Source organism: Parasteatoda tepidariorum, chromosome 2, assembly GCF_043381705.1.
Source record: "Parasteatoda tepidariorum isolate YZ-2023 chromosome 2, CAS_Ptep_4.0, whole genome shotgun sequence".
In the NCBI taxonomy this organism is placed as follows: Eukaryota; Metazoa; Arthropoda; class Arachnida; order Araneae; family Theridiidae; genus Parasteatoda; species Parasteatoda tepidariorum.
Window position 1 is genome coordinate 71,416,970 of NC_092205.1, and position 26,000 is coordinate 71,442,969.

At 29.9% G+C, this 26,000-nt stretch overlaps 2 protein-coding genes across 3 annotated transcripts in view; both read left to right on the plus strand.

Annotated features, from left to right (window-relative positions):
• LOC107454469 (corticotropin-releasing factor receptor 2) overlaps positions 1 to 11,912 on the plus strand; it is a 154,271-nt gene extending 142,359 nt beyond the window's left edge. The window contains exons 8-11 of one of the 2 annotated variants that reach the window (XM_016071676.3): positions 5,164 to 5,249; positions 7,233 to 7,362; positions 9,207 to 9,248; positions 10,276 to 11,912. In XM_016071676.3, coding sequence (XP_015927162.1) covers positions 5,164 to 5,249; positions 7,233 to 7,362; positions 9,207 to 9,248; positions 10,276 to 10,518 — 501 coding nt within the window. In that variant the 3' untranslated portion in view covers positions 10,519 to 11,912. The remainder of the gene's footprint in view (positions 1 to 5,163; positions 5,250 to 7,232; positions 7,363 to 9,206; positions 9,249 to 10,275) is intronic. The other variant, XM_016071677.3, reaches the window with a different exon arrangement.
• Positions 11,913 to 16,650: 4,738 nt separating this feature from the next.
• Positions 16,651 to 26,000, plus strand: part of LOC107454462 (Chromosome associated protein D3) — a 14,032-nt gene continuing 4,682 nt past the window's right edge. Inside the window, exons 1-4 of the mRNA XM_043041941.2 lie at positions 16,651 to 18,974; positions 20,793 to 21,130; positions 23,394 to 23,629; positions 25,822 to 25,958. Coding sequence (XP_042897875.1) covers positions 17,343 to 18,974; positions 20,793 to 21,130; positions 23,394 to 23,629; positions 25,822 to 25,958 — 2,343 coding nt within the window. The 5' untranslated portion in view covers positions 16,651 to 17,342. The remainder of the gene's footprint in view (positions 18,975 to 20,792; positions 21,131 to 23,393; positions 23,630 to 25,821; positions 25,959 to 26,000) is intronic.

The window sequence follows — 26,000 nt, forward strand, 5'->3', positions numbered from 1 at the left end:
TAATCGAATTTTAATAAAGAAAAATTCAACTCCTCCGAAATTGTTGGAAAAAAACAAAAAACAAAAAAACAAAAACCTGTTCGCTTCTTCCACAAGCCACTACAACAATTGCTTAGCAATCTTCTTTTTTTTCGATTAACAGGAAAGAATATTAAGAATAAATACTATTCTATTAACAGATCCGATTATTTATTTTTTCTTTTTTGGTTCCACATACTCATATCTTAAGTCTATTGACATAAACTTAAAAACTAATCATTTTTAATTTTATGCCACTAATTAAAAAACTAATCATTTATAGTAATAAAACTTGTTAAATGTCTTTTGCCAAACAAATTATTTATTAGTTTCACAAAAAAAAATTTGCAATTCCTAATTTTACCAAATTAGTTAGTACGTAGTTATTTTGTAATCATTATTCATCGATTTTAGTCATTATTTATTTTTGTATTCATATGTTGCTTAGACTAAGATTTAAATTAAATTATTATAGAAGAAAATATAACTGAATTAACGTTGAATGATTGTAAAACTTTAACTTATGCATTTATCAAAATAAATGTTGCATACAATTACTTTATATTATAATTCAAAACATCACTTTTAATTAAAGACTCTAAAATTTAAATAAGTAATTAAAATTAAGAATGCAATAAAACCAAAGAGGTGATGATTAATATTACAAGCAAGCACCGTGAAAGTTATAAATAGCTAATAGTTAAAATCGTTCTAACTTTAACGACATCCAAAAATAAATTTGGATCTTCATTGTTTTATAATGTTTTAAAGAGATGCACAGAGAAGTTTCAAAGATTTTCATTGGTTGTTGAGACACCATCAAAATATTCTTTTTACAAAAAAAAATTTCGAAGCTTAATTCATAGCTTAATTAATTCGTTAATGATTAATATTTCGGAGTGATGTTGATAGAGGGGATTAGTCTACTGTTTATTAGAAAAAGTAATGTCTACTATTTATGTCTGCATTTTAAAATAATTTGCTATAAACTATATGTTTTTAAATTGAACAATCATTTCGACATCGAGGTGTAGTGGTTAATTTTATGCTTATTTTGCCAATTTTTTTTCTGAATCAAGAACGCTAACATCTCCTCTTGTTTCCACTTGTTAAACATAAAAACAATTTAAACTTTTTTTTTAAATTTTAATCTTTCTTTACAAAAAATAATGCTACACTGCATAAAAGTTCGGATTAAATCACGGTAAAAAATGCCAGCATTCATGGTGCCGATACTTTTTTTCCGTTAAATCCATTTTTACCGTAACATGTTACGAAACAAAAGATCTGATGTACCGTAATTTTAACACCTATAATTATAATAAAAATACTGAATCACTCTGATTGAATAAATAAAACTGTAAAAATTACGGTAAAATATTTTACGGTAAAAATAGATTTTATGTATGATGCATCCAAAGTGCCGGTACTTTATACCGTAATTTGATCTCCAATTTTTTACAGTAAATTTAATATTTTTTGAGAAATATATATTAATGTACAATTACATTGTTTGAATCGCCCCCCAGTTGGCCGAGCTGTTAGCGCGCCTGACTGCAAAGCCAATGGCCGCAGGTTCGAATCCCGCTCTGGGCATGGATCTTTCTCTCTCTTGTGTTGTCCTCTGTTGTATGTGATGTTGAATGTGGCCCACCCTATGAACGGGTTTGTGGCAGTGTGGCGTGGGCAATCTTACTTGCCTCCGTGACTTTGGTTCACGAGTACCCACTGGGTAACGCGAAATTAGTAACACCTCTGGCATCTTCTAACGAATTAAGTTCAGTGCCTGCCATTCGAAAAAAAAAACATTGTTTGAATCATGGATTCATGATAATCTGGTATTGAATATTGATGATTCAATAATTTTGTGTCAAGGGGAAAAGGAAAAGTTAAAAGAAATATATATATAAATCTAGCCGTCGTTGGTGAACAGCTTTGTCATCCTCACAAACTCGCCTTTTCGCGATTCTTCCCTCTTAAAGCCCTAGATTCCCTAGTTCTTGTCTATGTATCTAGGGCTTTACTCCTTCTGTGGTAAAACATTTCGGTAATGAAACGTTTAAAAGTTAATTTAAAAAGTTCAGGGGAAATTATACAGGATTATTAATTTTAAACGTATTGAGCAAACCCTCCGAATTTGTGATAATTTAAAAGCTTTAGCCGGAGATTAAACGCCGTTTTCGAAGATTGTACGGCAGAGATCCGAAAAGAAGAAAAACTAATCTTTAAAACAACTAACGCTCGGAAAATCTATTTATATATATTAAAAAACAATCCAATTATTTGATTCTAATAATAACAACCCTTAGTTATGTGCCAAATAAATTTAAAGAAAAAACATGCTTTCTAGCAAAAATTACATTTGAATCAGCCTACAAAATAAATGCTCAGACAAATCTATTTATTACCCCTCAACTAAACTTTATTTGATGCTTTGAAACACAAATTTATTTGTCGCTTCGAGACTTAAGTTTATTTGATATTTTGCAACTGAAATCTGTTTAATGCTGCACAAATCTATTTAATTCCATCTTTTCAAAGCTAAAACCGTTCTGGTGCTGTCTATGTTATTACAATCTAGTGTAATCTATATATTTTTTATCCAACTTTTCTGACTACGACGATATGAATATTTTATGTCAATAATATTACAATAAATGTATTTTACAGATAAAAATTAAAGAAAAACGTATTTTTAGATGACTGTAAATTTCTGATAAAGGTTCAATTGTTTTTTGTTTTGCTTTTTACATATGTGATATATTTTTAAATGGCAACAATAGATCGACATATTACTTTGACGAGAGGGTTGCCAACCTAAAGTGAGAAACACCCGGATTTTCGGTGCAGCGTAAAACAGATATATTGAAGAGCTGTTTGAAAAAAAAACGTGTTGTTTGAATTTCGTAACAAGTGTATCTAGAAAGTCAACTTAAGATGCCTAGATGCAACAGCCTAGATAGCAAGCAACGCTAAGGCAAATATTGTATTTTCATTTGGTTAGCGTAGAAAGGTTGCCTAATTAATCCTTTTTCAAATTTAAGAAATGCAATTGAATAAAGTCAAATAAAGAAACTATAAGAAAAAATCTCCTTTTATTAACTTTTACTATAAACCATATTTTTCCCTTTTTCTTCATTTTAGCTTTGTCTAGGCTCTAAAATGCAACATTATGTTTCTGGTGAAAACATAATGATCCTTCAACCTTCACTTTTAGAGTGTTAAAGAAAGTATATAAAAGCTTGATCAAATAAACTTTGTTTCAATGATAGTCATAAGATCTAAAATAAACCTTGATTTGCGAATGATGATTCACCTCACATTCAGACGGTTTTCCTATCCTTGTTTTGTAATGGCGGATTCAATTTCTATATAAAAGAGGTGTTAATCCAAGCATCATGCGAACTTCGTAGCGCGTAAACTAGCATAGTTAAATTTAATATTGTTTCAAGCTTGAATGGTTCTTTTACTAATCACTTATGAACCTTGTTGGGCTTTGTAATAAGAATTGTTATTGACATTAAAATCAAGCATACACTGCTATCTAGAGGTAAGCTGTCGCTCATAAACATTCAAAACTACCTTATTTAATTGAAGAGTTCTCAAACAAAGGGACCGTGACATAGATCTAAACTTTAAACTCTGGCAATTTACTTTAAATTTAATTCGCTATAAATATTTTAGTACAAATTTATAACTCTTACAAGAAATCAGAATTAACTTAAACTTATGCTAGTTTTTTATAATAAAAAAAATTGTTAATTTTTTTTCTGACAGAAAGTGCCAATTTTTCACGTTTTTGCTATCAACTCAGCAAATATAAAGCAAAAAAAAAATTTTAAATAGTTCTTAAAGGTTTTCTGTTATAAGTAAGATAATAGAGATTAGTAGAACAGTTACTTGATAATATCCTTAACAAATGACAACACCGAGTACATGCGATGCACGTGCTTGTTAAATCTGCGAAATCGAAAGTCCTGCAGTCGCTCGCTGAGCTGTACCCTGTGTATAGGGATCTGGAGAAAAGTATAGGAGATCTGTATAGGGATCTCTTCCCCTTCCGATCTTTGTCTAAATTGAAGAAGAGGCCTCATGAAGGAATGGTGCATGTTGCAAACTATCCATGAGCTAAGACGTACTTTCACCTTTGAGGTGCTCTCTTGTCAAACGACAGGTGGATCTTCCTGGCTTAATTCGCAAAAAGGCAAACGGTTGATGAGCTTTTCTCGCCTAAGTGTCATTAGAAATAGCAACACAAATGACAGCACTTCAGAAATTATATTTTATTGAGTGAAAAATTTTTTAGAATGTCCAAACGTAACGATATGAGCACAGCTATAATTTTAACAGAAAATGCATTATAGTAGCTTATTTATTTATGTTCGAAATATTTTTTTTAAATATCTCAAAATATTTTCGTGTGTTTTTTTATGAAAGTTTTTTTATGAAATGCATGCACATGAAGCAGCAAATAGTTTAACCCCTTAACGCGCAGATTTTTTGAAAAAAACCGGCCAAAAATAATCTATTTTGCCAATCAAAAATCAATCCAACCAAATCCATCTCCTCAAAGGTTTCCATTTATTGCCGCTTTGGTTCAACTTTTCCTTCGGTGGACAATTTTGATATACCGCACTTTAGTTCCATGGAAAAAGGCTATATTTTATTCTTGAATAAAAAAGTGTGATAGCTTACAATCCTATATAAATGATAAATGCCAATAAAGCGATTTTTTTTCCTTAGCTTTCACATTGTTATTTTCAATTCTCGATTATATTCGAGTGTGAAAAATGATTGCAGCATAAAATACAACGTCGCTCGAATTATCTCGAGCTTGCACAGTTTGGCCTGTTGAGCTCGCTCGAATTAACTCGAGCGCACAGGTTAAGAGGTTAAAACGTCTTGCAAACGCAACAAATTTGTGAAGAGTCGCCTAACAATCGAAGCCCCATAAATTTAATGTTTGAAATAATTTAATACTTTTAAATTCAATGAAAAAGTTCACTGCGTATTTTGTATCAACTTTTTTTTATAATTTTATTTATGCCACTTACAATTTGTTTGGTAACATATAAATGTCTTAAAAATGTTTATTTGAAGCAAGGTGTAGAGTGTAGTATAAAAAATATGTTTTTTGTTTTATAGGTAAATGCTGTGTTTCTTGTGAACATCATTCGTATTTTGATCACTAAGATGCGTAGCAATGTAGCTATTGAAACCAAGCAAATCAAGTAAGTCGTTATCCTTCGCAATGCATTCAATGATTCAAATAAACTTATTAAATAACTCCACGGAACCTTCAGTTGTTAAATAAACTAAAAACTACTTAGAATTCGTTCTATCGGTAGACAAAAATAGGTATCCATATATCTCATAAAAATATGTATAGTGATATAAGGAGTGTCTTGAAAATTAGGAAAAATTGAACAAGATAAAAATGCATAGTTTGCAATTATGTTTATGCCATTGAATTTCAAATCTGTTTATAAAAATTATCAATAGGTGGCACTGATGATTTGGATCGCCATAAATTACTGTTTTCTGCTACATGCCATTCCAACTGACATATTTGCACAAGCGTCAGACTTTCGTTAATTTTGTCCTCATTTGCGCCATGTTACTACTGCAAATGGGGTACTTCTGAAAACTTATAATTTTATAGCTTTTTCTCAGTTAGCTGCTTTTGTTGACAAATTTTTTAACTAATTGTGAAATTTGTTGCAGAACTTATCTTATTGTTTAAGCAGAACGCAATAAGATCGTACTTTTCATCGTATTTTTTTTTATTATTATTTATTTTATTGATTTTCTTTGATTCATTTTTATTGGATATTCCGTATATTAATGTAAAAATCTTCCAACAAATTGATTTTCTCAAATTCTACGCAAAAAATATACATACATATTTGGAAGTGATAACATGCTGCTTAAACATCGTTTTCAATTAAATTATGAATGAATTAAAAATTTCATTTTGATTTCCTTTATGGAGTGAACTGCGAAATTTAAAAAAAAATCAATATTCCATTAGAGGATAAATTTTAAAAAATTTATTTTCGTACATGATATTATACTATATTAGATATTATATTCATCTGCAAATCCCAAGCAAAGCGATTGCATTTGCAACTTTATTACCAAATACTTACATCATGAAAACATTTTTGTAATCTTTAAAATATTATTTGTTTTCCTTCTTTTTTTTAATCAAAAAGTTTCTGAAACATAAATTGGACTTTATATACAGTGTAGAGTGAGCCAAAAAAGAAGAAGAAATGACGCACCCCTGAATAACTTTTGTTCTAATGATCGGATATTTACGTTCTTAGCATCGACCTTAATTGTTCGAAGAATCGACCTCACATGCACAATCTAATTCGCACTAACTGTTCGGTAGAGAAATAGTACTCAAAAACTTTTAACGAACAAACATTTTTTTTTTCGTTACTAATAAAATAGGGGAAGTAAACGCACTCTCGGAAATATAGTTTCTAGAGTTTAGTTTGGAATTCGATCGGAAGTCAAAACCCCTAAATATTAATTTAACTTTTTGTGAAAAATTTCTTAGTGAATCAAAAACGCCTTGCACGTAATCCTAGAACTTATTCTTCCAAAGAATAAAAGAATCATCCACGTAAAGAGTCATCTTCAATAATTCATTATTCTTTATTATTTTATTTAATAATGTCCAAAACAATTCCAGTTTTTTAAACATTTTCGTTTAACTATGACTAATTATAAAGTTTGAATGACATCGACATAATAGTTCTTGAGTATTAAAAATTTTTAAATTAGACTTTTTTTCTTCATTTATCAAGCTCAGAAATTGTTTATTTAATTTTGTTAAAATAAAGTAAAAATCTGATCATGAAAACAAAAATTATTCAGAGTGGTCTTTTATTATTTTATTTTTATATATTTATATTAAATTTATTTCATTTTACCTATATACTTTTTTTTTGCAATTTTTATACACATATTGGTAAAAATTTTCGATGCTAGGGGGCGAAGAAAAATACATAACTAAAACTGGCAAGATGATTAAAATCATTTTACTTTGTGCTTTTTTTTTTCATTTGATTTGTTGATACTTTCAGTTGGATATTAAATATAAAAAATTATATTGCGGGCGCTTTTTTTTTTCCCTTAAAATTTCTTTAATCCTACTAATGAACGCAAATCCTACAAAATATATCAAAAAATTATTTTTTCAGGAAGGCGATAAAAGCTACAGCATTGTTATTCCCGTTGTTGGGGATAACTCATCTACTTTTCTGTATCAACCCACGAACCGATTTAGAACAAGTATACATGCTGGTAAATGCAGTATTGCAGTCTTCACAGGTAAATTATTACTTTCTACAAAACTTCTTCATTTTAGCAAAAAACAGCATTTTTAAAATTGAAATTTTATGTAAATGCTCTCAAGTAGTCGTATCTCCCAGATTTTCGTAAATGTATATATATAATTACTAAAAAAAAAAGAGCACTGCAATTTTTATTACATTCAATTATTTTATAACATTAGTTGTATAAAACTAATGTATAACTATCAAGAAAACAATCCGAGAATACACTTTCTCTATGTACAGTGTGCAAAAAAACTCCCCATCCTGAATAACTTTTGATCTAGTAATCGTATCTTCATGTTCTGGGACTCAATGGTTTGAGGGGGTGATTTCAAATAAGCTAATTAATTAGTGCAGACATTTTAAGTTACGAAATCGGACACCAAACATACTCTCTCCAAATAAGCTTACATTTTTTCCAAAGGATTCAGATTTCTGATCCCTCAAAGTATAGGGAGCAGCAGCAATCTGGGAAATATGATCCCCATAGTTTGGTCAGGAGAGCGATCCAAAGTTTGTACCCTTTAATATTAATTTTGCTTTTTGCGTATTTCGCCATATCTCGAGAGCTTTTTAATCAAATTGAAGAACTTTTACCCACAAATATAAAGTTTGTTTATCAAAAGATAATTCCATTCAAAAAATAACTTTGAGTAAATTTTTATTATTTTATTTAATAATAGACAGAAAAGAAAATTGAATTGTAAGTATACAATTTTTTTCATCATTTTAGAAAATGTAAAATACAAAGTCTGAGCGAAATTGATCGAATAGTTCTAGGTTAATTTAATAGTATTTTTAAAATTCAATATCTCAGAAACTATTCGACCGATTTTCCTCAAATTTAGTATTCTGACATATAAAATTACATTCTTTAAAATAATGTAAAAAATTTTATAATGTATATAATATTTCATAATTAATGAATCTGACGTACCACTGTTAAAAAATCTAAACAAAAAATTAACTGGCAAAACTGCGAAAAATGTTTTTTACTGCTTGCCATAATATTCTAAATTATTTGCGAATCCATTATTTGCAAGGATAGCTCTTATTATTTCCATAGCCTTTATACTATGTTGTTGTTGCAAATAGTGGTTATTAGTAAAACATTGCCTTACTATTTAGCCCAGTTTGTACAGCCATCTATTGAGAAACTTTGTTACGAACTTTGAAATTCAGTGAAGATAAATAACTGGTTCCCTAATCAAAATGCAGCAAAACGTTCTTTCCCATCTCCTTCCGTTTACAGACACTGGAAATGAATTAAACCTTAAATTATTATTTTTGGGTTCTCTTTCTACACGAATAACAACCCGTATTAGTGAGGTAACCAATTCTACTGGAGTGCATCGCTTCCCGAAGTGTGCTTATGTCCAGAGTATATAATGCATTAGTTACATATATTTAAAGATCTCGTTAACTAGATAAAACGCAATGTAGATAAGATGTAAATTAGGTGTTAGAAATCAACTTAATGTTCATTGAACCAAATTTTTGCACTTCTAGCACGATATTCACTTTCATTATAGTCCATGATGTATCCGTCACTTCCGGAATAAAAATGTAACATTGCAAGATGAACCTGATTTGCCACTGGGGATCCTTTTTGTTTACCCTTGAGGAACATTAAGGTACCCCCTCCGTACCAGCAGAACATGTCTCACGTGATAATACTCCCACCCCACCAGACCCTTATACAGTGCGAAAATAGCAAGAGAAAAACTCCCAAGTTTCTAAATTCATCGGCCAATGTGTGTATAATTAAAAATGAAATATGTCAATAATTTTAATAGAATATAATTGTTATTCCTTCTAAAATGTTCCCGTTCTTTTCAGGGGCTTTTTGTGGCTGTCCTATATTGTTTTCTTAACTCTGAAGTGAGTATATTTGTTTTTTGTTATTTTGAAAGAGAAGGGAAATATTTCAGTATGAGCTATTCTTAGTTATCATATCTCAACACACTAAAGCTATTTCTTTGAAGAAAAAAGAAAGAAAGAAAACAGGAACCCCCATTTTACCTTTAATCTGTTAGTAACGTAAATTTACAAATATACTGTTATTATACGCACTCTCAGAAATGAAATTCCCACTTTTGACGATTCAGGAGTCTTTGAGCTATATTTCGTTATTTTTGAAGAATCATTTCGTCACCTAAATTTCGTCATTTGTGACGAGATACGAACTCTTATATGTATGACGAAAATGTCTCCTCAATTCGGAAAATCGTCGTAGTACATTGTGGGAGACTGTTGACTAAAATGACGGAACTAGAATGAAGACAAGATGATCGGAGCTAGAATGACGAAATATTTCTTTTCTTCTGATGAAATTCATTTACTCGAAGAATTCTTCGCTTAAGCGACTATAGTTATTTCATCACTTGGAAAAACTGTTCTCTCGGAGCATATACCATGAAATGGTTTCGACAAAAACGAGGAAAGTTTCGTGAAATTCGAATATCCGTTTTGTACAGCGTGCTTTGCCGCGAATCTTTAAAGTCTATCACATTTATATTAAATATGTATACTGCAAATTTGTTTATGCATTACGAGATGGTTTAGATTCGTGAATCAATTCGTTTAAAAACAATGGTCATAACAGTAGTTTGAAAAACGTAATCAAATACTTTACCCATTTTCTTAAACACACATTTTGAGCTATATCCATTTTTTCTAATAGGCATTTCAAACTATTTTCAATATAAAAATTCAATAGTCGAGATACTTGTTTGGTAAATGGAGAAGAATAATCTTGATACTTACTTTTTTTTTAAAAAAGGAACTATACAATAACATTTTATCAACAAAAAAATCGTGCTCTTTAAAATACTCTGCAGAAATAAAATTATCAATTCTTTCTTGCTGTAAGGCAACATAGACTGAAAGCTTCCTAATATCTTTGCAGGTTCAATCAGCCGTAGTTGCTGCTTACAAAAGATCAACTCAGCGTCACAATCCACGAAGGTCTTGCCGATCCTCAAGGAAGTTTGGCTCGAGCATCTCCACTTCATTATCACCCGAACATCCCCATCTCTTTCCTCAAGCTTCTAAATTACGTCTTGCTTTGCTACAACGGCCCCCAGTCGAATCATTAAATCCAGAGACTGAAGAAACTGCTTTCAATTCGGACTACAAAAATGTCATCTAACTAGTCAAACTATAGCACGTCACCTCTATCACATCAAGTTGATTAGCAGGACAAAGAATTTTTGCGAAAGTTCTTGAGGGTCCTTTTCTTTTCTTTTTAATTATTATCATCATCGATGATCCACGTTATGGGTTTTGCAGAATAAACGTTCCCGTATCCTCGTGACTTTGGATACCAATCAAAAGACTAGGAACTCGGGAGATAGGTGGAGTGCGAAACTCGAAGACATCTAGCATAGAACTACCACAGAAATCTGAGTTACATTAGCAAAAGAACCAAACAAATCTTTCACTGCTAGACTAACAACATTTTGTCTCATATTCATAATTGATCTGCCATCAGAGATATTTCATAAAAGCATGGTGACTCTGAAGCAATGTACAAATGCACCAATCATATTCCAGACCTGACTCATTCGCTATATCTTTAAACCATCCCAAATCTCTTAAGGTAATTGTCTCACCATCCTGATAAGAACCTAACTGTAAGACACTATGACACTTCAATTACAATAAGTTAGTATGATCAAGGTGAAGTTTTTACCCTATTGCAGTCCTTACACTTTTAATAACCAGTTAAAGGACGACTTTCTAAGAAGCATAATTTACTTCGCATTTACGTTTGTGCTAAACTTTGAGCGAAATAAAATGTATGTTTAACATTTAAATATGATGATGACGAAGTATGTTGGTGGTAATACCATGTAAAATATCGAATAGATGACCGCACGATCTTTAGATAAGTTTTTCCTCAATCTAGGAACGGGAAAGTAAAATTAAATATAACTTAGGAGATATCAAGTCGATCAATAACGGTAAACAAATATGGTGAAAAATTTCCCCACAATTCCCATCAAACTTTTGATAGATATCATGTTACATGCGTAACATATTGATGCCAACTGTGGTCGAAAGTTCTTTTTTTGGCAAATCTTAAACATCACCACTATAAAGTGAGAAATTAAAATTTAGTTACCTATGAAAAATAATATCTCAACAATAACACTTAAAACATCTAATAAAAGTTTTTTCTTCCGTATCCCGATAAGAAAAATTTTAGTAAAATCTATCATATGTATACTAAGTATATCGCAACTGCGTCATAAATAACGTCACAACTAAAAAATACACACATTTGAGTTTCGAAAATGCTTAAAATCTATAAAATGTGAATAAGTCAATTCCCAACAAATATAATGCATATTTACGATGTTTTAAGTTAAGTCTTTTTACGATGTTTTAGGTTCAGAAGTTAAACTGAAATGTGTACTGTAAATAAACATACTTATTATTTTCGAGAGATGTTTAGGCAGACTCAATGTTAATTAATGTCTCTTTTTACGCAATTCATCGTATCTCTGAATATATTTAAGAAAATAAAAAAAAATTTGCACATGAAAATCTTATCTTTTATCCCATAAAAAAATATTATTTTATAATTATTTATTATTTTTTATTCATTTTAATAATAATTTAAAGCTTTTTGTACTGTAAATTACGCATGTTTTATCTAATTTTAAAATATTTGTTTTAAATGACATAATACGACTAATTAGTCTTGGAGCAATAAAAGTTTTAAGAAAATTTAATTTTGAATTTTAATTTCTCAAGAACTATTTATTTGACCATTTTCGTTCAAACTCAGAATTTCGCTAACTAAAATTATTTTGTTGAAATTCGTACACCTTATAATTTAAACATTTTGTGATCATTAAAAAAATAAACAGTAATAATTTAATAAAAAAATTATTTTTACGTAGAATTCTCTTAGGATAAACGAGTTTTATATTCGTTTATTCGAGTTTTAATGTAGGCAAACATTTTTTTAAATAAGTTAATTTTCGTGTCTGATTTCGAAACTTAAAATATCGTCAATACAAATTAATCAGCATATTTAAAATTCGATCCATAAAACACTAAAAATATATTGTAGTGCTTGATAATCTGACCAACAGTTATTAAGGTGTCCCTTTTTTTGTGCATTATATGAAAATTTTTCTACAATGTTTAAATGAAGTTACATCATAATTTTCGCCCGAGAGGAGATATTAAATCCAATGGTCGCCAGGAATAACTTCTTAAGTATCCCAACATCTCGCTTAAGATTTAAAGGGATGTCTTACAGAATACCTTTTCAATCACATCAAACAAGCCATGTGTTGTTAAACAAAATTGTTGATGCTTCGTACGGATCACTTTTCTTACTTTTTTTTTTCAAACATCATATAACTGTTTGTTAAGAAGAAGAAGAAAAATGTGATTTATAAATTGAATAGTCTTGCAGGCAAGATGACTTGATATAATGACTTCTTAAGTCTTAATACATGTTTTTTATATGTTTTCAAGGTTTCAAATCAAACCAATTTCAAAGCATATTTTTTCAAATTTTTTTTCATCCATTAACTCTTGAAAGTAAAAGAGGGTTAAAGAAAAAGAATCATGTTTCACTCAACATTATTTAAAAAAATGCTTGTATTTTTTATACCCTGCTGCAAAAAAAAATGGGGTATATATAAAAAACACCCACATCAAAAAACTTATGGAATGTACATTCTTTTTAAACCAAATGGATATTTCTTTTTATTGCCAACCACTTTAGCTTTAAAAAAACTGTACTTTGAATTTTGTACTTGTACCTCAGATACAAATACAAACATTTAAGTTATTAATGTATTCGTAGTGGAATAGTTCTATATACGTAGTTCTATATTATTTCTTTTAAATAAATCCTACTAATGGAATATTTGTGTCACCGCATTTTTCTTTTTTTAAAAAAGGAACCGTTCTTTTAAAGACAGGCGCAAATAAGGTAACGTTGTTTACAAAAACACAAAAAAATTAATTTTCACGAGTTGTACATTTCAGAAAACTTCAAATCATACTCATTACAGTGACATGACTGCATTCAGTGTTGTGAAATGCACGAAAATAAAAGCATTGTTTTTCGTATTACTATAGTTGGAACTGTGTAATATTCATTGAGTAATCTGATCTGAGAATCCTTGAAGAATATCATTAATTGGTTCTTGTATAAGTTCATCATTGATTAAAAACATTCAAACCTATTTGTCTGATTTATTCTTTTTAATTATGTATACATTGAAACTCCATAAGGATGAATATCACTGTAAAATCAGAAACTCTTTTTTTATATACTCATACCTGAGCCAGCGGAGGGTTCCTGATAGAGGAGAGTTCAGATTGATCGAATGAATGTATAATTCATATAAAATAGTAAATTCCACTTTCACACTCTTTGTAAATAGAATAGACTTGATTTATTCAGTCTCCATACTTTTCTCCTCTCCGCTATCATGGCATCCGAAAATTTTGCTTTTATCCCAGCCCGGTATATTCCCACTTCTTATTAAAACGAACCGCCAAGGAAAAAGCAAGATTTCCAATAACCATGGTAACGAAATGAGAAAAAGTATGAAGAGTGGGGAAATGACGTTACTTAGAAATGACTATTTTATTTAAAAGGCCAATTCTATTTAATAGGTTAGGTTCATTTGTTTGATGCATGCAGAGTGTTCCACTATCACCGTAATGTCTATTATTAGAATTCTTGTCAAAGTGACGTAAAAAAATTTAATATTAGGAGTCGCATTTAAGGGCAGAAAAATAAAAACGCTATGGAAGTCTAATGAATCCCTACTGAGGTAGAAAAAAACTCGTTTGATTTTCGAAAGAGTGTAGTTAAAGGTGATTAGTCGATACACCTTTAAGTTAAATGAGGAAATCAAACTAGATTTTCATATTTATCATCTCACCGTAATTTACAATTCGACAGAATTCTTCTATAAAATTATAATAGACATCTCATGAAATGCCATTTTTTTTCTTCATTGTATACAATAATTCTAAAAATATAGGTTAAGAGTGGTGATTGTGGAATCCCCTGAATAAATATGTAGATTCATTGAATAATTATACCTCAAGAAAATCTTATTCATAAAGCATGACTTTTTTTAAGCTTATTGAATGAACCCATCCTTAAAATCTATATTTGCTCAGATAACCTGGTTTTATACACTCCCTTTGCAATTTGCTCAGAACAAATTTCAAAAAAACTTAAAAATAAGTTTCTAATTGAGTGTCAATTTTTTTTTTTTTTAAATTTTTTTAAGAACTTTAAAGGTGATATTTTTGATTTTGATGAAACGTTCAAAATTTGCTCCTTATTTGAACTAATAGCTTAACTATTAGGACATAAATATTTATGGTTGACTCTTCGCACAAAGATCATTCAAAATTTGGTAAAATAAGGCAATTCTTAGATTTTGATCGAGAAAAATGTCATCCAGAGTTCAATTCAGACTGCTACTACCATGTCAAGTGAACATGGTAGTCGCAGTCTGAAAAAATTTTAGAAATGGTGGCAACTGTCCCATGAGGAAATCGAAAATAATATATGCGAGATTCCATTGCACGCTAATTTAAGAGATTAAGTTGTTCTGTTATTGCATAGATAGTTAATTTACAAATATTTCTGGTTGACAGTAGCTAGTAAAATCTTTTAAAATAAGCAGGAAGATACAATAAATAACATTAAATTTTTGTTTCCTTAGTACCTCGTTTTTCCCCGCATTCTCCTACAAAATAAAAGTGAAGCTGTGGCAATCACTAGATTTTATAATTCTAGTAATTGGTAAAAGGAAAATCTTTGTAAAAGAAGTAGTAACACATTTATAAATGTACTAATTAACAATTTTTGCAATACCTGTTGAAAAAGAAAGGAATATTGACTTTTAATATTAGTGATCAAAATGAACTACAGGTGACGCAGAGCAGAACTCTCTACTTATTGGCGATCTCAACGCTCGAATAAGCCATCTGGGGAGAGATCGGTTTCATGCCCTTGGCCCGTTCTCCCTTCCCTCTCCTCCTTTTTTCAGTTATATAGGAATGTTCTACGATATTTTCCCTTTTCTTAATCTTTTTCCTTTTTATTTAATAAAAATATTTTTTAAAATGTCCGTGATGCTTTTCTTTAGAACTATGTTTAATTAAGTTTTCAGTTCCATATAGTTTTCCAACTTAAAAGATTTTAATCTATATGAAAATCAAGAGAGAAACTAACTTACTTCCTTCCTCTATGACTCTCCACACGCTGATGGGGAAAGCATGCGAAATGTTGCCATATGTAGAGAGTTCTGCTCTACGCCAACTGCAGCCCATTTTGATCGCGAATTTGAACACTTCGCATGCTTTCATACTTAGAGTAGGAGTCATTTGAGAAACAAGTACGTTAGTTTCTGTCATGATTTTCAAACATTATTAAAAAATTTTAAGTTAGAACTCAAAATTGCATCGATCATGATTCTTAAACAAAGCATCGTGGAAATTGCAGGAAACACTTTTTAGAATTAAATGCAAATATTATTATAGAAAAGGAATTTTTGCAATCCATTTCCACAAAACTGAGTAGGGGGAGTGTAAAGACATGGAACTGCTTTTCTCTCCGGATAGCGCATTCAAGCAAAGAAAAACATGTGTTAAAGAATCAGTTTTGATTTGATTTGTTCATTTACGTCGCACTAGAGCTGCACTGGGCAGCAATGGGCTATTGGCGACGGTCTGGGAAACATCCCTGAGGATGATCCGAAGACATGTCATCACAGCAGAGGGGATTTATAATTTTANCTTCGGTAGCCCGACGACCTGCACGCGAAGTCGAGCACTTTACGGTAGAACAGTTTAACGAGGACCAGTACCACACATCCTTGGTCCTTATGCAGACTGATCCAAGTGTTCACCCACCCGCACACTGACAGCAGTCAGTGATGCTTGACTTCGGTGATCTGCTGGGAACCTTGTCTTAACGATCAGTCCACTGCGGGACGTTAAAGAATCAGATTACAACAATGAAAAAATAGAACTTTACGTAAATTAAATTTTAACGAAGATTAATTTAAACTGAAAATAACAGTAACTCAAAACATATTCATCCGAGTCATATGACTGGTAATCATCAGAGACAAAACACGACGACCATTCGCGTGAAAAAATAATCGCTTCTGCGAATTTGGAGATGTGAACGTAAACCTGATTGGCAGGTTTCTCTGGGAAAAATACGATTCACCAATCCAGTTTATATTCGTAGCTCTGAATTCGCATATGCGAATTCTTTGCATTCAGTATGAAGGGATATTCACATTGCTTGTGAACAATTTGCATATGCGAATTCGGAGATACGAACGAGAACCTCATTAATGAAGTACGTTTACCTGCAAAAATCTCACAAATCAAGTTCTCGCTGGCTTCTCTGAAATCGCATACGCGATTTTTTTGTGTGCAGTGTAAATGATCCTTGACCGACCTCTGTCATCATAATCGAGTGTTTTTTGGTAAGTTAGGTTAATGCCATGAAGTATGTCTTTATGTTCTAAACAGTTTTGAAATCGATTCTTGTTTCAAATTGCGAGATGTGCATAGAGATGTGAAATAAACAAAAGACTGTTTGATATTTTTTTGACTTAGCATTAAGATCTTCATTGAAAAATATTTGTCATACAACGATCACTTCAAGTAAAATATTATTTTATTGAAAGAATAGACTTGTTTTATATCCTTAATTTTAGTGACTTAATATTTTAAATTCCCGATGCTTTTCCCGCCAATTGCTACGTTACAGTACAACAGATTGCTTTTCATACTTTATTTAAATTTTTAGACATTGTTTCAGAACTTTTGCTCGGTTTTATCCGATAAATAGATTACGAATTTTATGAAAATGGATTATGTGACATCTCTCTGTAAATACCCACTCCTGTATTTTTCAATCATTTAGAATTTATTTGTGATATAAAAAAAATTAACAAAATGTTCGATAGAGACAGTTTACTTAATGACACTAACACTTATTTTGACAGTATTAATTTCGGTGAAATTAACGAACGATGGATTGATGAAGTAATCGAAAATGAATACAATGATGTTGAAGAAAATCCGATGACTACCAGTATACTATTTGCTGATGACCCTTTCAAAACGTTAGATAAAATATGTTTAATTTGTGAGAAATGGTTTGAACGTCAAAGTAACGTTTCCGAAGACAGTAGTTTTGCTACAAATACTGATGATTCTGCGCAAGAGGAAGTATTATGGACTTTTCTAAATAACCTTGACATTTCTGTGAAACAGGTATTGGGAATGATTTATTTATTGTGTTCTAAAGCTTTAAAAACGTCTTCTTCTCTTGAAGATAAAAAATTGGGATTGGTCAGTGCTAGATTTTACTTCATCTGTTTAAAAATTCCAGGAAGTTCTGCATATTCTGTTTTCCATCCTAATCTATATAGAACATGTGTTGATTGTCTGCAAATGCCAAGTCATGTGCCTGAAACGAAAGACACTGTTTATGTTTGGAGGGATTTTGAAGCACTTTTACCTGCTTTTATAAGTACTTTAGATGCTTTAATTCCACTTTTAAATGATTTTCATTTGGGTAGTGATATTACAACTGTTGATTTCACCATTCAAAAATTAACGGAATTGTTTGCTTGTGAAGCTTCTAATAACAAACTCAATTTTGATGTTAATTTATTGGATATGAGTAAAGATGAGCGTAGGCGACGTTATAGTCGAACTTCCACAGTGACATTACTTGTTTCCCAAGGTATGCTAATACTCGCCCGTGCGGAAATGAATGGTGACAAAGAAAGTAATTGTTCATTTATTCTCTCGGGTTTAAATACTCATATTTTATGTGCAAAGATCAAAAAGGCAACTACTATACCACATAAATTTGTTGTTATTAAAGACAATGCTGTTTCATTTGTTAAATATAATCTCGCACACAATCAAGAATTGTTTTCCAAACCAACGGAAACTACTTTAAAAAGACTTTGTTTGCAAGTTAGTGACAAGAGTGATTTCAGAGCGACTGTTTCCTATGCTATTTTCGCAATAATGTTTGATCTGGTGGTTTGCGATTTAGTTGAATTTTTGCAGTGGCTACTGTTGCTCGTTGATTCAGCCGATACAAACAATCGAACTTTTGCGCTAGAAGTCTTGGGGCTGCTTTTGAGTGAAAATGTTCCCGGAGTTGATAAAACTGGCTTGCCTGATTCCGCAGAAGTTTATCTGACCCCGATTCCGGTCATATTTTCGATTCTTACTCGTTGCGATGATATTGCATCAGGTGTGAGGTCTAAAGCATTGACTGTTATCTCGCAACACACTAAAAAATTGTTAGAATCTCTGACAGAATTCATGAAAGATCCGTCTACAGCGAAAACAGAAGATTTGGAAGAAATTGTTGAATCTGATGTAAATGGGGAAAACCGTGCATTTTGGTACAATTTGGATTACAGAGGAATATTAGATGAAATAGCTGCTATAATTTATAGGCGAGCAGAGGACTCATCTGCAAATGCTAAAAAAGCTGCTCTTCAAGCATTGGAAAACTTGATTTTGTTTGATCCTGTATATTTGTCTGCTGATTATTTAAAAGTAAGTATAAATAAGATTTACTACTACATATTATGTTAAATGTATTTAAATTGATAGTGGTATTGGCACCTTTCTAATGGTGCACCCTCATCAGTAGGGTAGGAGACAGGATTGGTAAAAGATTGTAGTGATATTAATCTGACATCATACCAAAGAGTAAGCGATAAATATAGAGTTAAAAAGTAAAATGATAAAAAATAATTAAATATTTATGTTTTCCCAATATTTGACTAATATAGTTTAGCAATAACATTAACCAGTGTTCTCCCTAAGCGCTTTTTTGTAAAAATAAGTTGCCATCCCTTAAAGACACTGCTTTTTTGTTCATCTATTTAAAAATAATAATAAATAAACAAAGCACTGGTAAATTTAAGTTTCACATTTTTCAGGAGGATATATTAATGAATTTAAGCAATTTTGAATTGTAAAATTATTTTTTAATTATTTTTTTTTAAATGCACTTTTGTTTTTTTTTTTTAAATAATTTTCCATTTAAATTACAGAAAAAAACCTTTCAAATTGTTTATCAATTGATCAGTTTTTTTTTTTTTTTTTTTTTTTTTTTTTTTTTTTTNAATATGTAGGATGCTCAGAGATTCTCGTTTAGCATGCCTTTAATTTTATTAAGTATATAAATAAAATAGTATAAGAGATAAATTTAAAAATAGTTGAGGATCAAATTCAATTATTACATAACATTACACAATTTAAAAAAATTTCACTGTCGTGAGTGCACTTTCAAAATTTAAAGTGCCGTTTTCTGTGAGGAAGCACTCTGTCCTTTTTTTTATTTCTAATTTTGACAATTGAATTTTTTACTTACTCATAATGTTGATAGGCTCATTAAGCTGAAAATAATTATGATCAATAATATTTTAAATTTAATGTACAATTTTTCTCTGTGATAAATATAAATTTCTGACTTATAAAGTTTCAGTTTATTAAATTTTTGTATTTATTATGACATTTAATTAACCTAAAATAATACATTTATAATTATTTTTTAAATTTATACCGCTTTGATTACAATTTTGTTAATTTCTTAATTGACCCTATAATACGGAAATATAAAATAAAGAGTCAAAACTTATTATTTTTGGTTAATGACTATTATAATATGGTTACATACGTATTAAAGCCACTGCAGCTGCAGATTTGACAGTTTTTAAGTGCCGCCAGTCTACACTTAAAATTTTTGCAACAAATCATAAAATAAAAATCTTTATTTAAAATTAAAACACTTTCAAAATTCAAAACACTTTATTTAGAATCTAAGTAGTCAATCGGATTTCGGTGGAAAATGGGCCAATATAGAAGTTAGTTTAAATTCAAGACAATTTCCATTTTCTTTCACCTGATGCTGTCGCCATATGAACTCTAATAAATAAGATTCCAAATTAAATAACATTTCCAAAAGGTACGTTTAGCAAGATAAAGTTTTATGTCTTGGGAGTTGGTACATTTTTGTTTTTTTGGTAAAATATTTCGCTCCTGAAAAAATAAAATTGCATCTTGTTCTGTTTTTGGCAAATCCCAAGGACGCATTTTCGTAGCACTAAAAAAAAGGCCTCAAAAATCAGCAAACAACAAGACAGCAAGGAAGCCGTGAGATAAAATTGCTCTTTATTGGCCCGTTAGAGCAATTTCTGCTGCGGTGGTGTTAGTACGCAAGTACCTAAAATATTCTGAATACCTTCAGAAGCCTCTTAATATCTTTTTATCGTTTAGAAAAGTGTTTTGCTACCACAGCTATTTCTACACTTTGTTTGCTTGTAAATATTCAAATTATATGTATTTCTTCTTTTTATTTATGTGTAGCTTTTTGTTACCGCTTCAAAAGATGCCATTCTAACTTCACGCAAACAAGTTATACAGTCAGTTACTACCATTTTAGATGCCTATCCAAATAACCATATTGCTCAAGATTACTGGTTACAGTGTATTACTCCATTGGTGCATGATCCTGAAACTACAGTACAGGCTAAAGCCCTAGCTGCTATGGAAGATAGATTTCTGCATCATGTCTTCTCTAATAAGGATGATCTTAAAGACTGTGCCTTCTCCTTGCTGGAAAAATTATCCATCGGACAATATTTATCTCATCAAAGATATCTACAAAAGTCTTTTAGCTTGTGGAAAACTGATAAGAAACTCAAGTAAGGAAACCTTCCAATGCTTTTATTTTTATAACTTGTAAGATATAAAAATAAAAGCATTGGAAGAATTAAGAAAATAAATTACAGTTGGCTCTCTGTTTAATTACTAACAAGATGTATTTAAAGGTCAATGAAAGTAGAGTGTTCTTATGTTATTTGTGTATTGTGAATTTAGGTAGTGGCAGAACGCAGGAAAATACAGCTTCTTCTGAAGCATTTTTTATTTGGCGATTGTGACACATGAATAAAATACAAATGAGTAGATGAAAGAAAAAGTAACATAACCATAACCGAGTCTCGCGCCAGAGCATGAACTCGACTTCTGTAAGAATCTTGCATAGTAGCTTTTACAAACAAAAGGAGAGTAGTAACTGGCTTCTCCTGTGAGGAAAACACTCTCTCACAAGGTTGGTTTGATGAGCGTGAAATTCCTGACAAACGCCTGACTTTTCAGGGGTCTGTCTAGGTTTTTCCGAGAGGTACCTATTTTGTGAAAATTAAAAATTATATTAAAAAATCAACACAAAAATATGGATTTATCGTTTCTTGCGAAACACAAAAAAAATTTTTTTAAGAGAAGTATTTTATGAAACTAGCGTTTTTCCTAACCTTGAATTTGTGAAGGTACTGCTAAACGGTAGTAAATTTTACTTAAAGAAAGACTCCTGCTTTTACAACATCATCTTGTAGCTTATCTAGCGATGAACAATGAGCATAGATTCAGCTGATTTGATGTGATGATTGATCATATTTCCAACTGATTTAGCAAATTGAATTATGTTTTTTCATTTAATTAAATATTCAATTTCGCTATTGTTTCTTATTCAGTTATGCTTAGCTGGTAAAAATAGAGTAATTTTTTTTATCTAGGAGTATTTGAATGGTGCAGCTTAAAAAAGGAAAACTTAAAAGTGAAAAAATGTTTTAGATATGATTAAATTCTGCTTTTAAATATGCTCTACCAGAACATTGTTTAACAGAGACTCAACTACAGTATAAATAGGGTTGCTTACTAGTTTGGTGGGTATGAAAGCTGATAAAATCATCAAGATTCATCCTGAATGCATGAGCCAGTTATTTACTTGATCTCCTCTCCTTTTATTACATTAATTGACTCAAATATAATGAAATATATAAAGAAAAGCATAATGGGGAAAAAAATAATTGTTGATAATAAATAGTTTTAACCATCCTTCTTAATCTGGTGCCATTTTGTCTGATACCCAAATTGTTTTCTTGACTTTCTTAGTTCAGTAATTTTTAAGACAGGACTTCCATAGTATCCACCCTTCTCAGCTCTATATTAATTGTAATTATTATAATTTTCTCTTTCTGTTAATCCTAGAATACCAAATTTGTCACTTGTTAAGATTATTTTCTTTAACAGGGTACGTAGCGTTTTTAAAAAGTGCTTACAGGTGCTTATTTTTGTTTTTTAAAAGCCCTTAAAGGTGCTTTTCTCATTGGGTGTTTTTGAAAAATGCTTAATTTTCCCTTTTTCCAAAATGAGATTTTTCCTTTACTATGTTGATTTTCGCTTTGAATTATGCAAAAAGACGGAGTTCAAATTGTTCTATTCAACGTTTTCATAATTAATTCGACCCCAATGTATTTCGCCGTATAGTCTGTCCGTTGTGTGTGAAAACGCCCTTCGTTTTACACGATTCAAAATTTCATGATTTTTGACAATTGTCAAAAACTATGCCAAAAGGTTTGTTTTTTTTTATGACATAACGGTTAAAACAAGATAAAACCGTCGATTGTCATAAACTTTCGAACCTTGCCTAGTTATGGTATTTTTTTTAAGTACTTAAAAATATTTTTTGAGTGCTTGAAAAAGGCTTAAAAGGTGCTTATTTTTTGTTGAATAATTTGGCTATACACCCTGTTTAATAACGATTTTTTTTAGATTTGTTCGCCATTTCTAAAGTGACTGTATTTTAGCAACAACTGACTTGCTTTGCTTATAGGCCAGCACCATTAATATTTTTCATTCCAATTATTAAATTTAGAACGTTTATAACTGAGAATTTAAGTACTATTGGTTCCAAATTACTAAACTTAAATCATATGATTACTGCCAATGTGTTGTAACATTTCAAATTTCAGAATGGTTCATTGTAAGACATGTATAATAAGTTTTACACATCTCGCTGAGCTTTAAAATTTACGCAATTTTTATCAGTTTTTATTTTATTTATGTTTTTATAAAAATAATGAAATTAAATCACAAAGTATTTAATATTTTAATTATTTTTTGCAGTTTGAATGTTGCTAATATAGAAAAGTCTTTTGGTCATGGTAGAGATGAATCAATTTGGTTTTTTCTCTCTGTTTTTTCTGCCTTTGCAAAGTTGTCTCCGAAGCTAAGTGAAAGAGCTGTTGATGAGTTTCAAGAAGTGGATAGTTGGAAAAGCTATTCTTACATGGAAAATATACTAAAACTTTTAGGTTATACTTATACCAATATATCTCCCTCAAAGCTTGATTTAATTAGAGGTATGTAACTTAAATATTTGTTTCCCTTTTTTTTAAAGAAAAAACTTATTCTTAATATCCAATGAGAATTTTTGTTCTCAATGAGAAATAGCATTTTGGCACTATCTTATGTTTTTAGAATATCTTAGTTCAATTCTTAACTGCTTTAAAATTTTTAAGGAAATATTTAATTTTGATGCTACATTCCAAAGTAAAATAAAATGTAATTTTTTCATATAAATTTGTTTTCCTGAAAGAATAACAATATCTGAAAGTTTTTAATATTTTTGTTTAGTTGATTATACAAAATAAAAGAATAATTGAATTATTAATAATTGATCCTAAATGCACTGGCAGAATTTTTGTTCCCAAGAAGAAAGGGAATGTAAATTCTACCTAATATTTTTAGAATACCTTAATTTAATTTGTCAACTATTGATTCGCAAACTTTTTTTTTTTTTTTTTTTTTTTTTGTTTTTTTTTTTGAAAGAATAAGTGTTTTAAAAAAATTTTTATTTTTGTTTAGTTGATTATACAAAATTAAAAAAAAATAATTGAATTATAAACAAATTGATCTTTAATGCTCAGTCAGAATATTTATTCTCTTTAAGAAAGGCAATGCGAGTTGTTATTTTTGTAAGCAATTAAAGTTATGACTACAAAAGAAATTTCACTTGTAATTACTCTTTCTAGCACAATATTTGTTTACCTCAAATTCTACGAAGTTTTAATTATTAGTAGTTTTAAGCACATTTAGTTAAGAATACAGATTTGGTGCTAATTCATTGTGTTTAAAATTATAGATTATACTTGATACATTGCAAAAATTTATTTTTTTAGAATAGCAAAAAAAAAGGGAATTATTTTTAAATAAATATAATTCATTGTTATAATTATTTTGTTATTTTAAAGCTCAAGTATTTTTATAACAGATAAATGCTTTAGTATAGCTAATTTAAACTTTTTAAGTATTCATCCTTTTCTCTTCCTCACAAAAAAGGGGGGAATACTGTCACCGCCAAAGAAAAGATTTCTCATGCTTAAAAAAAAACTTTATTATTGATTTTAATGTCCAGTTCTCAAATTAATGGTATGTTTTGTGCAATTTTAGTTAGTTCTATTTCAATTCTTCACGTTAATGAAGCTTAACTTTTTGTTTAGGGATTGCAAAAGAACATGAACATAACTTTAACAAAAACTTTAAAGTTAACAATTCAGAACTAGATATTCATTTGTACAAATCTTAGAATTTTTTTTTCTTTTCGAAATAGGAGCTAAGGACTACTACTTATTACAAATAAATTTTTCTACATCTATTTGACAAAAAAAACCTTAATCAAATGGTCATTTTAAAAATAAATAAAAGGAACTAAGGTGTATTTCTTGTGTAGCAATAGTGCTTGTTATTTTTTAATACCTATTTGACTAAAAGACATTTATTAAATAGTCGTATTAAAATTTAAGAATATTGATAAAAACCAGTTTAAAAAGTGTTACCTTTATAATACAAATATTTTCATCTAATTTAGGCCGGACTCCAATTACTTGGATAATCGAGGTCCTGCTATACTTTTAAAATACAACAGCCTTTTATAATGATACATTTTTTAATATAAGAGTGAAAATTTTCTCAGAAAGTATCCTTGATATTTATTTGAAATTCACCAATCATTTTTATTTGTTTTGCGTTTTATTTTTATTATGTAATTTGTTTTAAGTTGCTTAAAAGATTTTATTTGTGTTGAATTGAGGAAAGCAGTTTATTTATTTCTCGCTCTCTTTCAATCAACAAAATTAAACAATGCTTGTATGCCTTAATTTTAAGATCAAGATATTACTTAGTTTTTGCTCGGGTTTTCAGTTTTATGTCCTTTATTTATAGGTTGTTATTGTTAATAGAAAATTTCTTCATTAAGCACTAAATATTTTATAAATGTTTGCATAAATTAGACAAAACTTTATTTAACAAAACTGCCACTGATTTTAGCTCTAATTGCAGAGTGACTGAATATTAATAAAAACAAAATGAATGTCTGATTCCTCAATTTTTTTTGAATAGCTTTTTATTCGTGAAACTTTTTTTTTTAATTTTGTGAAAAAAAATAGTGAAATTTGTGTGTGGGGGGTGGGGGAAATAGCAATGATTTTTAAGATAACTGCTCATTTACTATTTTTTTATTAAATATTTATAATTCTATTTTGTTTTTGATTAGGTACCCTTATGACAAAGCTGAAGGACTTTTCAGCTTCTCTAGAGAATTTGCCTATGATGATTGAAGTACTGAAGAAAATTGAAAAGCATTTAAATAATTTGGATGAGTTTGAGACGTTTGCCAGAGAAATTGTACAAGTAAGTCATTCCAGTTTCTTTGTTTTATACATATATATATAT